The sequence below is a fragment of the Hemitrygon akajei genome, chromosome 4 (assembly GCF_048418815.1).
Source record: "Hemitrygon akajei chromosome 4, sHemAka1.3, whole genome shotgun sequence".
Taxonomy (NCBI): domain Eukaryota; kingdom Metazoa; phylum Chordata; class Chondrichthyes; order Myliobatiformes; family Dasyatidae; genus Hemitrygon; species Hemitrygon akajei.
In genome coordinates this window covers 198,416,631-198,430,439 of record NC_133127.1, presented here as the reverse complement: position 1 = coordinate 198,430,439, position 13,809 = coordinate 198,416,631, and the positions used below count along the sequence as shown (strand labels likewise).

General features: G+C 48.2%; 1 protein-coding gene and 1 non-coding gene across 2 annotated transcripts in view; both read right to left on the bottom strand.

The window, feature by feature from the left end:
• The window catches only part of LOC140726047 (neuronal acetylcholine receptor subunit alpha-10-like), a 53,839-nt gene extending 50,892 nt beyond the window's left edge, over window positions 1–2,947 (bottom strand). Inside the window, exon 1 of the mRNA XM_073041942.1 lies at window positions 2,865–2,947. Coding sequence (XP_072898043.1) covers window positions 2,865–2,947 — 83 coding nt within the window. The remainder of the gene's footprint in view (window positions 1–2,864) is intronic.
• A 10,639-nt stretch (window positions 2,948–13,586) lies between these two features.
• On the bottom strand, window positions 13,587–13,658 carry trnaq-cug (transfer RNA glutamine (anticodon CUG)). Its single transcript has one exon. It is a non-coding gene; the product is annotated as a tRNA-Gln (tRNA).
• Between the last annotated feature and the right edge of the window lie 151 nt (window positions 13,659–13,809).

Here is a 13,809-nt window from a genome sequence, read left to right as displayed (position 1 = left end):
CTGACACAAGGGAGCATAATTTTAAGGTGATTGGAGGAAAGTATAGGGGGATATCAGAGGGAGTTTTTTTACACACAGAGTGGTGGTAGAAGCAGATAAATTAAGGATATTTAAGAGACTCTACACATGGACGATAGATAAATAAAGGGTTGTGTATGGTTGAACGACAATAAATGAATTTGAACATTGAAGAGGCATCTGGATGACCACGTGAACCAGCCAGGCCGGGAAGGAAGGAAATGGGATTAGTGTCGATGAGTACTTGAAGGTCAGCAGAAACAATGTGGGCCCAAAAATCTGTTTCCTAGCACCAAAATCTCAGCCTCCCCGTTCTCCTGCTGCTCCGCCATTCGATGGACCTTCCACCTGATCACCATCATCACGTGCTGTGTTGTATGACATGGGCAACCCATCTGTCCTCCATGACCACGATTGTTCTCAGCAACACATCTCTCCTCCATGACCACGATTGTTCTCAGCAACACATCTCCTCCATGACCACGATTGTTCTCAGCAACATCTCTCCTCCATGACCACGATTGTTCTCAGCAACACCTCTCCACCATGACCACGATTGTTCTCAGCAACATCTCTCCTCCATGACCACGATTGTTCTCAGCAACACATCTGTCCTCCATGACCACGATTGTTCTCAGCAACACCTCTCCTCCATGACCACGATTTTTCTCAGCAACACATCTCCTCCATGACCACGATTGTTCTCAGCAACACCTCTCCTCCATGACCACGATTTTTCTCAGCAACACATCTCCTCCATGACCACGATTGTTCTCAGCAACACCTCTCCTCCATGACCACGATTGTTCTCAGCAACATCTCTCCACCATGACCACGATTGTTCTCAGCAACATCTCTCCTCCATGACCACGATTGTTCTCAGCAACACATCTGTCCTCCATGACCACGATTGTTCTCAGCAACACATCTCTCCTCCATGACCACGATTGTTCTCAGCAACACATCTCCCCTCCATGACCACGATTGTTCTCAGCAACACCTCTCCTCCATGACCACGATTTTTCTCAGCAACACATCTCCTCCATGACCACGATTGTTCTCAGCAACACCTCTCCTCCATGACCACGATTGTTCTCAGCAACACCTCTCCTCCATGACCACGATTGTTCTCAGCAACACCTCTCCTCCATAACCACGATTGTTCTCAGCAACACACCTCTCCTCCATGACCACGATTGTTCTCAGCAACACATCTCCTCCATGACCATGATTGTTCTCATCAACTCCTCTCCTCCATGACCACGATTGTTCTCAGCAACACATCTCTCCACCATGACCACGATTGTTCTCAGCAACACCTCTCCTCCATGACCACGATTGTTCTCAGCAACACCTCTCCTCCATGACCACGATTGTTCTCAGCAACATCTCTCCTCCATGACCACGATTGTTCTCAGCAACACATCTCTCCTCCATGACCACGATTGTTCTCAGCAACACATCTCCTCCATGACCACGATTGTTCTCAGCAACACCTCCCCTCCATGACCACGATTGTTCTCAGCAACACCTCTCCTCCATGACCACGATTGTTCTCAGCAACACCTCTCCTCCATGACCACGATTGTTCTCAGCAACACCTCTCCTCCATGACCACGATTGTTCTCAGCAACACCTCTCCTCCATGACCACGATTGTTCTCAGCAACATCTCTCCTCCATGACCACGATTGTTCTCAGCAACACATCTCTCCTCCATGACCACGATTGTTCTCAGCAACACATCTCCTCCATGACCACGATTGTTCTCAGCAACACCTCCCCTCCATGACCACAATTGTTCTCAGCAACACCTCTCCTCCATGACCACGATTGTTCTCAGCAACACCTCTCCTCCATGACCACGATTGTTCTCAGCAACACATCTCCTCCATGACCACGATTGTTCTCAGCAACACCTCCCCTCCATGACCACAATTGTTCTCAGCAACACCTCTGTCCTCCATGACCACGATTGTTCTCAGCAACACCTCCCCTCCATGACCACAATTGTTCTCAGCAACACCTCTCCTCCATGACCACGATTGTTCTCAGCAACACCTCTCCTCCATGACCACGATTGTTCTCAGCAACACCTCTCCTCCATGACCACGATTGTTCTCAGCAACACCTCTCCTCCATGACCACGATTGTTCTCAGCAACACATCTCCTCCATGACCACGATTGTTCTCAGCAACACCTCTCCTCCATGACCACGATTGTTCTCAGAAACACACCTCTCCTCCATGACCACGATTGTTCTCAGCAACACCTCTCCTCCATGACCACGATTGTTCTCAGCAACACCTCTCCTCCATGACCACGATTGTTCTCAGCAACACATCTCCTCCGTGACCACGATTGTTCTCAGCAACACATCTCCTCCATGACCACGATTGTTCTCAGCAACACATCTCTCCTCCATGACCACGATTGTTCTCAGCAACACCTCTCCTCCATGACCACGATTGTTCTCAGCAACACACCTCTCCTCCATGACCATGATTGTTCTCAGCAACACCTCTCCTCCATGACCACGATTGTTCTCATCAACACATCTCCTCCATCTCCATGACCACGATTGTTCTCAGCAACACATCTCCTCCATGACCACGATTGTTCTCAGCAACACATCTCCTCCATGACCACGATTGTTCTCAGCAACACTTCTCCTCCATGACCATGATTGTTCTCAGCAACACCTCTCCTCCATGACCACGATTGTTCTCAGCAACACACCTCTCCTCCATGACCACGATTGTTCTCAGCAACACCTCTCTCCTCCATGACCACGATTGTTCTCAGCAACACATCTCCTCCATGACCACGATTATTCTCAGCAACACCTCTCCTCCATGACCACGATTGTTCTCAGCAACACATCTCCTCCATCACCACGATTGTTCTCAGTAACACATTTCTCCTCCATGACCACGATTGTTCTCAGCAACACCTCTCCTCCATGACCACGATTGTTCTCAGCAACACCTCTCCTCCATAACCACGATTGTTCTCAGCAACACACCTCTCCTCCATGACCACGATTGTTCTCAGCAACACATCTCCTCCATGACCATGATTGTTCTCATCAACTCCTCTCCTCCATGACCACGATTGTTCTCAGCAACACATCTCTCCACCATGACCACGATTGTTCTCAGCAACACCTCTCCTCCATGACCACGATTGTTCTCAGCAACACCTCTCCTCCATGACCACGATTGTTCTCAGCAAAACCTCTCCTCCATGACCACGATTGTTCTCAGCAACATCTCTCCTCCATGACCACGATTGTTCTCAGCAACACATCTCTCCTCCATGACCACGATTGTTCTCAGCAACACATCTCCTCCATGACCACGATTGTTCTCAGCAACACCTCCCCTCCATGACCACGATTGTTCTCAGCAACACCTCTCCTCCATGACCACGATTGTTCTCAGCAACACCTCTCCTCCATGACCACGATTGTTCTCAGCAACACATCTCCTCCATGACCACGATTGTTCTCAGCAACACCTCCCCTCCATGACCACGATTGTTCTCAGCAACACATCTCCTCCATGACCACGATTGTTCTCAGCAACACATCTCCTCCATAACCACGATTGTTCTCAGCAACACACCTCCTCCATGACCACGATTGTTCTCAGCAACACATCTCCTCCATGACCACGATTGTTCTCAGCAACACATCTCTCCTCCATGACCACGATTGTTCTCAGCAACACATCTCCTCCGTGACCACGATTGTTCTCAGCAACACATCTCCTCCATGACCACGATTGTTCTCAGCAACACATCTCTCCTCCATGACCACGATTGTTCTCAGCAACACATCTCCCCTCCATGACCACGATTGTTCTCAGCAACACATCTCCTCCATGACCACGATTGTTCTCAGCAACACATCTCCTCCGTGACCACGATTGTTCTCAGCAACACATCTCCTCCATGACCACGATTGTTCTCAGCAACACCTCTCCTCCATGACCACGATTGTTCTCAGCAACACACCTCTCCTCCATGACCATGATTGTTCTCAGCAACACCTCTCCTCCATGACCACGATTGTTCTCATCAACACATCTCCTCCATCTCCATGACCACGATTGTTCTCAGCAACACATCTCCTCCATGACCACGATTGTTCTCAGCAACACATCTCCTCCATAACCACGATTGTTCTCAGCAACACATCTCCTCCATGACCACGATTGTTCTCAGCAACACATCTCCTCCATGACCACGATTGTTCTCAGCAACACTTCTCCTCCATGACCATGATTGTTCTCAGCAACACCTCTCCTCCATGACCACGATTGTTCTCAGCAACACACCTCTCCTCCATGACCACGATTGTTCTCAGCAACACCTCTCTCCTCCATGACCACGATTGTTCTCAGCAACACATCTCCTCCATGACCACGATTATTCTCAGCAACACCTCTCCTCCATGACCACGATTGTTCTCAGCAACACATCTCCTCCATCACCACGATTGTTCTCAGTAACACATTTCTCCTCCATGACCACGATTGTTCTCAGCAACACATCTCCCCTCCATGACCACGATTGTTCTCAGCAATATCTCTCCTCCATGACCACGATTGTTCTCAGCAACACCTCTCCTCCATGACCACGATTGTTCTCAGCAACACCTCTCCTCCATGACCACGATTGTTCTCAGCAACACACCTCTCCTCCATGACCACGATTGTTCTCAGCAACACCTCTCCTCCATGACCACGATTGTTCTCAGCAACACACCTCTCCTCCATGACCACGATTGTTCTCAGCAACACCTCTCCTCCATGACCACGATTGTTCTCAGCAACACTTCTCCTCCATGACCACGATTGTTCTCAGCAACACCTCTCCTCCATGACCACGATTGTTCTCAGCAACACCTCTCCTCCATGACCACGATTGTTCTCAGCAACACCTCTCCTCCATGACCACGATTGTTCTCAGCAACACTCCTCCATCTCCATGACCACGATTGTTCTCAGCAACACACCTCTCCTCCATGACCACGATTGTTCTCAGCAACACCTCTCCTCCATGACCACGATTGTTCTCAGCAACACTCCTCCATCTCCATGACCACGATTGTTCTCAGCAACACACCTCTCCTCCATGACCACGATTGTTCTCAGCAACACCTCTCCTCCATGACCACGATTGTTCTCAGCAACACCTCTCCTCCATGACCACGATTGTTCTCAGCAACACCTCTCCTCCATGACCACGATTGTTCTCAGCAACACCTCTCCTCCATGACCACGATTGTTCTCAGCAACACCTCTTCTCCATGACCACGATTGTTCTCAGCAACACCTCTCCTCCATGACCACGATTGTTCTCAGCAACACACCTCTCCTCCATGACCACGATTGTTCTCAGCAACACCTCTCCTCCATGACCACGATTGTTCTCAGCAACACCTCTCCTCCATGACCACGATTATTCTCAGCAACACCTCTCCTCCATCTCCATGACCACGATTGTTCTCAGCAACACATCTCCTCCATGACCACGATTGTTCTCAGCAACACATCTCCTCCATCACCACGATTGTTCTCAGCAACACATCTCCTCCATCACCATGATTGTTCTCAGCAACACATCTCCTCCATGACCATGATTGTTCTCAGCAACACCTCTCCTCCATGACCACGATTGTTCTCAGCAACACATCTCCTCCATGACCACGATTGTTCTCAGCAACACATCTCCTCCATGACCACGATTGTTCTCAGCAACACCTCCCCTCCATGACCACGATTGTTCTCAGCAACACATCTCCTCCGTCACCACGATTGTTCTCAGCAACACCTCCCCTCCATGACCACGATTGTTCTCAGCAACACATCTCCTCCATAACCACGATTGTTCTCAGCAACACATCTCTCCTCCATGACCACGATTGTTCTCAGCAACACATCTCTCCTCCATGACCACGATTGTTCTCAGCAACACATCTGTCCTCCATGACCACGATTTTTCTCAGCAACACATCTCCTCCATGACCACGATTTTTCTCAGCAACACCTCTCCACCATGACCACGATTGTTCTCAGCAACACATCTCCTCCATGACCACGATTGTTCTCAGCAACACCTCTCCTCCATGACCACGATTGTTCTCAGCAACACCTCTCCTCCATGACCATGATTGTTCTCAGCAACACTTCTCCTCCATGACCACGATTGTTCTCAGCAACACATCTCCTCCATGACCATGATTGTTCTCAGCAAATTTTTCCTCAGAAGCAGTTCTTGCCATTGTCTTCTTCTGAGCAGTGTCTTTACACTATGGCCGACCCAGCCTTTATCAATACTCTTCAGAGATTGTCTGCCTCGTGTCAGTGGTCACATAACCAGGACTTGTGTTATTCACCAGTTGCTCATACGACATCCACCACCTGACCCTGATCAGGGAGCTAAGCAGGTGCTACCCCTTGCCCAAGGGTGACCTGCAGGCTAGCGGAGTGAAGGAGTGTCTTACACCTCCTTTGGTAGAGACGTATCTCCACCCCACCACCGGTTCCGTCTGAAACTATTCTCATAAACACAGACATCAAACAGCACAGCACTGTACAAATGGGCTCATTCTGCTCCTCTGCCTTATGGTGTTATGAGAGGTGGGGGTGGAGGCTGTGCTATTGATTCATAGCTCTTCTGACAGTGTAGCACCCCCTCACTGCTACCCTACCTTATCGAAACAAACTTCTACAGATGTAGTTCTGAAAGTATCCTGGCTGGCTGTATCTCAGTCTGGTACGGCAATACGAATGCACTGGAACGTAAAAAGCTGTAGAGAGTAGTAGACTCAGTCTCCAATACATCACGGACACATCCCTCCCCATCGGGAATATCCACAGGCTCAGTCCATCCAGACAAATCCCTCCCCATCGGGAATATCCACAGGCTCAGTCCATCCAGACAAATCCCTCCCCATCGGGAATATCCACAGGACTCAGTCTCCAATACATCACGGACACATCCCTCCCCATCGGGAATATCCACAGGCTCAGTCCATCCAGACAAATCCCTCCCCATCGGGAATATCCACAGGACTCAGTCTCCAATACATCACGGACACATCCCTCCCCATCGGGAATATCCACAGGATTCAGTCCAATACATCACGGACACATCCCTCCCCATCGGGAATATCCACAGGATTCAGTCCATCCAGACACATCCCTCCCCATCGGGAATATCCACAGGACTCAGTCCAATACATCACGGACACATCCCTTCCCATCAGGAATATCCACAGGATTCAGTCCTCTGGACTCATCCCTCCCCATCAGGAATATCCACAGGATTCAGTCCGATACATCACGGACACATCCCTCCCCATCGGGAATATCCACAGGATTCAGTCCAATACATCACGGACACATCCCTCCCCATCGGGAATATCCACAGGATTCAGTCCATCCAGACACATCCCTCCCCATCGGGAATATCCACAGGACTCAGTCCAATACATCACGGACACATCCCTTCCCATCAGGAATATCCACAGGATTCAGTCCTCTGGACTCATCCCTCCCCATCAGGAATATCCACAGGATTCAGTCCGATACATCACGGACACATCCCTCCCCATCGGGAATATCCACAGGACTCAGTCCAATACATCACGGACACATCCCTACCCATCGGGAATATCCACAGGATTCAGTCCGATACATCACGGACACATCCCTCCCCATCAGGAATATCCACAGGACTCAGTCCAATACATCACGGACACATTCCTCCCCATCGGGAATATCCACAGGATTCAGTCCAATACATCACGGACACATCCCTCCCCATCGGGAATATCCACAGGCTCAGTCCGATACATCACGGACAAATCCCTCCCCATCGGGAATATCCACAGGATTCAGTCCAATACATCACGGACACATCCCTCCCCATCGGGAATATCCACAGGGCTCAGTCCATCCAGACACATCCCTCCCCATCAGGAATATCCACAGGATTCAGTCCATCCAGACACATCCCTCCCCATCGGGAATATCCACAGGATTCAGTCCATCCAGACACATCCCTCCCCATCGGGAATATCCACAGGATTCAGTCCATCCAGACACATCCCTTCCCATCGGGAATATCCACAGGATTCAGTCCATCCAGACACATCCCTCCCCATCGGGAATATCCACAGGATTCAGTCCATCCAGACACATCCCTCCCCATCGGGAATATCCACAGGATTCAGTCCATCCAGACACATCCCTCCCCATCGGGAATATCCACAGGATTCAGTCCGATACATCACGGACACATCCCTCCCCATCGGGAATATCCACAGGATTCAGTCCGATACATCACGGACACATCCCTCCCCATCGGGAATATCCACAGGATTCATTCTCCAATACATCACGGACACATCCCTCCCCATCGGGAATATCCACAGGATTCAGTCCGATACATCATGGACACATCCCTCCCCATTGGGAATATACACAGGATTCAGTCCGATACATCACGGAATAATCCCTCCCCATCGGGAATATCCACAGGATTCAGTCCATCCAGACACATCCCTCCCCATCGGGAATATCCACAGGATTCAGTCCAATACATCACGGACACATCCCTTCCCATCAGGAATATCCACAGGATTCAGTCCTCTGGACTCATCCCTCCCCATCAGGAATATCCACAGGATTCAGTCCGATACATCATGGACACATCCCTCCCCATTGGGAATATACACAGGATTCAGTCCAATACATCACGGACACATCCCTCCCCATCGGGAATATCCACAGGATTCAGTCCGATACATCACGGACACATCCCTCCCCATCGGGAATATCCACAGGACTCAGTCCGATACATCACGGACACATCCCACCCCATCGGGAATATCCACAGGACTCAGTCCGATACATCATGGACAAATCCCTCTCCATCGGGAATATCCACAGGACTCAGTCCAATATATCACAGACCCATCCCTCCCCAACACCTGCTGTATCTAAGAACATAAGACCATATGATATAGGAGCAGAATTAGGCCATTTGGCCCATCGAGTCTTCCATGCCATTTCAACATGGCTGATCCATTTCCCTCTCAGCATCAAAGTCCTGCCATCTCCCGTATCCCTTCATGCCCTAACTAATGAAGAATCTATCAACTTCTGCCTTAAATATAATCAGTGACTTGACCTCCACAGCCATCAATGAATGAATTCCACAGATTCACCACCCTCTGGCTAAAGAAATTCCTTCACATCTCCATTCTAAAAGAATGTCCCTCTATTCTGAGGCTGTGTCCTCTGGTCTTAGACTCTCCCACCATAGGAAACATCCTCTCCACACCCACTCTACTGAGCCCTTTCAATATTTGATAGGATTTAATGAGGTCATCTCTCATCCTTCTGAACTCCAGTGAGTAGAGGCCCAGAGCCATCAAATGCTCCTCATATGACAAGCCTTTCAATCCCAGAATTATTTTTGTGAAACCCCTTTGAACCCTCTCCAATATCAGCACATCCTCGGCCCAACACTGCTCACAATACTCCAAATGAGGCCCCACCAGTGCTTTATAAAGCCTCAACATTACATCCTTGCTCTTGTATTCTAGTCCTCTTGAAATGGCTGCAGGATGGGGTGCAAACCTATGTTTGGCCCCATTTCGCTGATTATAGCTTCCATGGTTCACCGATTAAAGTGACGAGGGAGATTGAAGTGAGTGCAGAGGGTGAGCACTGGCTGCCTGTCTTTTGATCGGTTGTTCTGTACCAGAGAGGGAAGAGCCTGTTGCTGCACCCAGAGAGTGTTGCCCAGGTTTTTTATGTATTTAGGATGTGGACTTGGACTAGATTCTTTTTTCAGTCTTATAGTTTTAATACTCTGTGTTTTTTTTGCCCAATCTTCTTGTTTTTTTGTGCGGGGAGAGGGATTATGTGCCTGATTTATTTAGTTTGTTTTCCGTGCTGGAGGAGGGAATTGGGGTTGATGTGCCTGTTCCATTTTTGGTTTTTTTGCTGGGGGGGGGGTGGGATTTGGGGATTGGCGATCGTGCTGCCTTTCTTTCCTTTCTTGATTTTACGGCGACAGAGAGAGCTGAAGAATTTCAGAGTTGTATACTTCAATAATAAATGAACCTTTGAACCTTTAGAATGAATGCTAACATTGCATTTGCTTTCCTCATCACCGAAGTCCCTTTACATCTCAGATTGTTGAATTTTCCTGCCATTTAGTAAATAGTCTATGCCTTTATTTCTTCTTCCATACACTTCCCAACACAGTATTCCATCTGCCACTTCTTTGCCCATTCTCCTAATCTGTCTATGCCCTTCTGTAGTCTCTACTTCCTCAAAAGTACTTGTCCTACACGTATCTTTGTATTGTCTGCAAACGTGGCCACAAAGCCATCAATTCCATCATCAAAATAACTGATATATAATGTAAAAGGAAGTATTCCCAACACAGACTCCTGTGGAGCACCGCTAGTCACTAGCAGCCTACCAGAAAAGGCTTCTTTTATTCCCGCGCTTTGCCTCCTGCCAATCAGCCAATGCTTTATCCATGCTAGTACCTTTTCTACTATCCACAGGAGGTGCTGCCTCAAGATGGCAATATCCATCATTAAAGATCCTCTCCATCCAGGCCATGCATTTTCTCACAGCTCCCATCGGGCTGGAGGTACAGAAGCCTGAAGTCAGTTCAGGAACACATAAACTCAGGGTATACAGCAGATGCTGGAAATCCTGAACAAATCAGCACAAATTACTGGAGGAACTCAGCAGGTCTGGCAGCGTCTACGAAGAGGAATAACCAGTCGACGTTTTGACTCAGACTGAAGTGTTGACTGTTTATTCCCCTCCATAGATGCTGCCTGACCTGTCAGGTTAGCTACTTCCCTTCAAACATTAGGAGGTTAGGGTGGTTCAGCTGGACACTGAAAACGATCTTCTACAGTCGTAATGTTGGCAGGATCCTGACTGGTTGCCACAGTCTGGTAGGCAATTCAAATGCTGAGGAACATGAAAAGTTGCGGCGAGCAGTGGACTGAGAATGACTTAGATTAGAAGAATACGCAAAGAAGTGGCAGGTGGAATGTCGTGTTGGGCAGTGCATGGTCATACACTTTGGTAGAAGGAATAAAAGCGTAACTATGTTATAAATGGGAGGAAATTTAAAAAAAATCAAGGTGCAAAGAGACTTGGGAGTCGTCCTGCATGACCTGGGTGGTGTGGGTCTCTGAATGAATGCTGGTTTTCTGCAACAAAGCTCCATATATAAGGGCTCCTTATTTTAGAAAGGATATATTGACATTGGAGAGGGTTCAGAGAAGATTCACGAGAATGATTCAGGAATGAAAGGGTTACTGTATGCAGAACATCTGGCAGCTCTTGGGCTGTATTCCCTGGAGTTCAGGAGAATGGGGGGGGGGGGTCTCATAGAAACATTACAAATATTACAAGGCCTAAACAGATTAGATATGGCAAAGTTAGTTCCCATGGTAGGAGAGTCTGGGACAAGAGGGCACGACTTCAGGATTGAAGGATGTCCATTTAGAATAGAGATGCAGAAAAAACTTTAGTCAGAGGGTGGTAAATCTGTGGAATTTGTTGCCACAAGTGACTGTGGAGGCCAAGTCATTGGGTGTATTTAAGGCAGAGATAGATAGGTTCTTGATTAGCCAGGGCATCAAAGGATATTGGGAGAATGCAGGTGAGTGAGGATGACTGATAAGTCCTTGGGACCTGATGGTCTGCATCCCAGGGTACTTAAAGAGGTGGCTCTAGAAATCGTGGACGCATTGGTAATCATTTTCCAATGTTCTATAGATTCAGGAACAGTTCCTGCTGATTGGAGGGTGGCTAATGTTGTCCCACTTTTCAAGAAAGGAGGGAGAGAGAAAACAGGAAATTATAGACCGGTTAGCCTGACGTTAGTGGTGGGAAAGATGCTGGAGTCAATTATAAAAGATGAAATTATGACACATTTGGTTAGCAGTAGAAGGATCAGTCCGAGTCAGCATGGATTTATGAAGGGAAAATCATGCTTGACTAATCTTCTGGAGTTTTTTGAGGATGTAACTATGAAAATGGACAAAGGAGAGCCAGTGGATGTAGTGTACCTGGACTTCCAGAAAGCTTTTGATAAAGTCCCACATAGGAGATTAGTGGGCAAAATTAGGGCACATGGTATTGGGGGCAGAGTACTGACATGGATTGAAATTTGGCTGGCTGACAGGAAACAAAGAGAAGCAATTAACGGGTCCCTTTCGGAATGGCAGGCTGCGACTAGTGGGGTACCGCAAGGTTCGGTGCTGGGACCGCAGCTGTTTACAATATACATTAATTATTTAGATGAAGGAATTAAAAGTAACATTAGCAAATTTGCTGATGACACAAAGCAGGGTGACTTGGACAGGTTGGGTGAGTGGGCAAATGTATGGCAGATACAGATTAATGTGGATAAATGTGAGGTTATCCACTTTGGTGGCAAGAACAGGAAGGCAGATTACTATCTAAATGGAGTCAAGTTAGGAAAAGGGGAAGTACGACGAGATCTAGGTGTTCTTGTACATCAGTCAATGAAAGCAAGCATGCAGGTACAGCAAGCAGTGAAGAAAGCTAATGGCATGCTGGCCTTTATAACAAGAGGAATTGAGTATAGGAGTAAAGAGGTCCTTCTGCAGCTGTACAGGGCCCTGGTGAGACCCCACCTGGAGTATTGTGTGCAGTTTTGGTCTCCAAATTTGAGGAAGGACATTCTTGCTATTGAGGGAGTGCAGCATAGGTTCACAAGGTTAATTCCTGGAATGGCGGGACTGTCATATGTTGAAAGATTGGAGTGACTGGGCTTGTATACACTGGAATTTAGAAGGATGAGAGGGGATCCGATTGAAACATATAAGATTATTAAGGGATTGGACACGCTGGAGGCAGGAAGCATGTTCCCGCTGAAGGGTGAGTCCAGAACTAGAGGCCACAGTTTAAGAATAAGGGGTAGGCCATTTAGAACAGAGATGTGGAAAAACTTTTTCACCCAGGGAGTGGTGGATATGTGGAATGCTCTGCCCCAGAAGGCAGTGGAGGCCAAGTCTCTGGATGCATTCAAGAGAGAGTTAGATAGAGCTCTTATAGATAGCGGGGTCAAGGGATATGTGGAGGGGGCAGGAACGGGGTACTGATTGTGTATGATCAGCCATGATCACAGTGAATGGCGGTGCTGGCTAGAAGGGCCGAAAGGCCTACTCCTACACCTACTGTCTATTGTCTGGAAGAATTCGATCAGCCCATGATTGAATGGCGGAGCAGACTCACTGGACCGAATGGCCTACTCTGTTCCTATATCTTATGGTGGGGAGAGATTTATCCGTGATGGACTGGGCTGTACCCACCACATTTTATAGGCCGTTCTATTCAAGGCCATCGGCGATGCAGCCAGTCAACGTACTCTCCGCCATACCTCTACCTTGTACTGACGTTTGTGAAACTGCTCCATTACCTCCAAACCTGTTCAAATTTCACAATAAAGTGGCCGATGGAGTTGTCGACAGGAGGAAAAGAATCAGGTTCCGCCGAGATTTGAACTCGGATCGCTGGATTCAGAGTCCAGAGTGCTAACCATTACACCACGGAACCCGTGCTGCTCAGCCAGCCGCAGGGAGGGCCATTTCAGAGCAGGGGAAACCAAGCCGATTGGCTTAGCAACAGCGGCTCCTCCCTTCCTATTGGTTATCTGGCAACTCCGTCTCCTTGGATGTCAACATTACGGATTCCGCACAACATTATA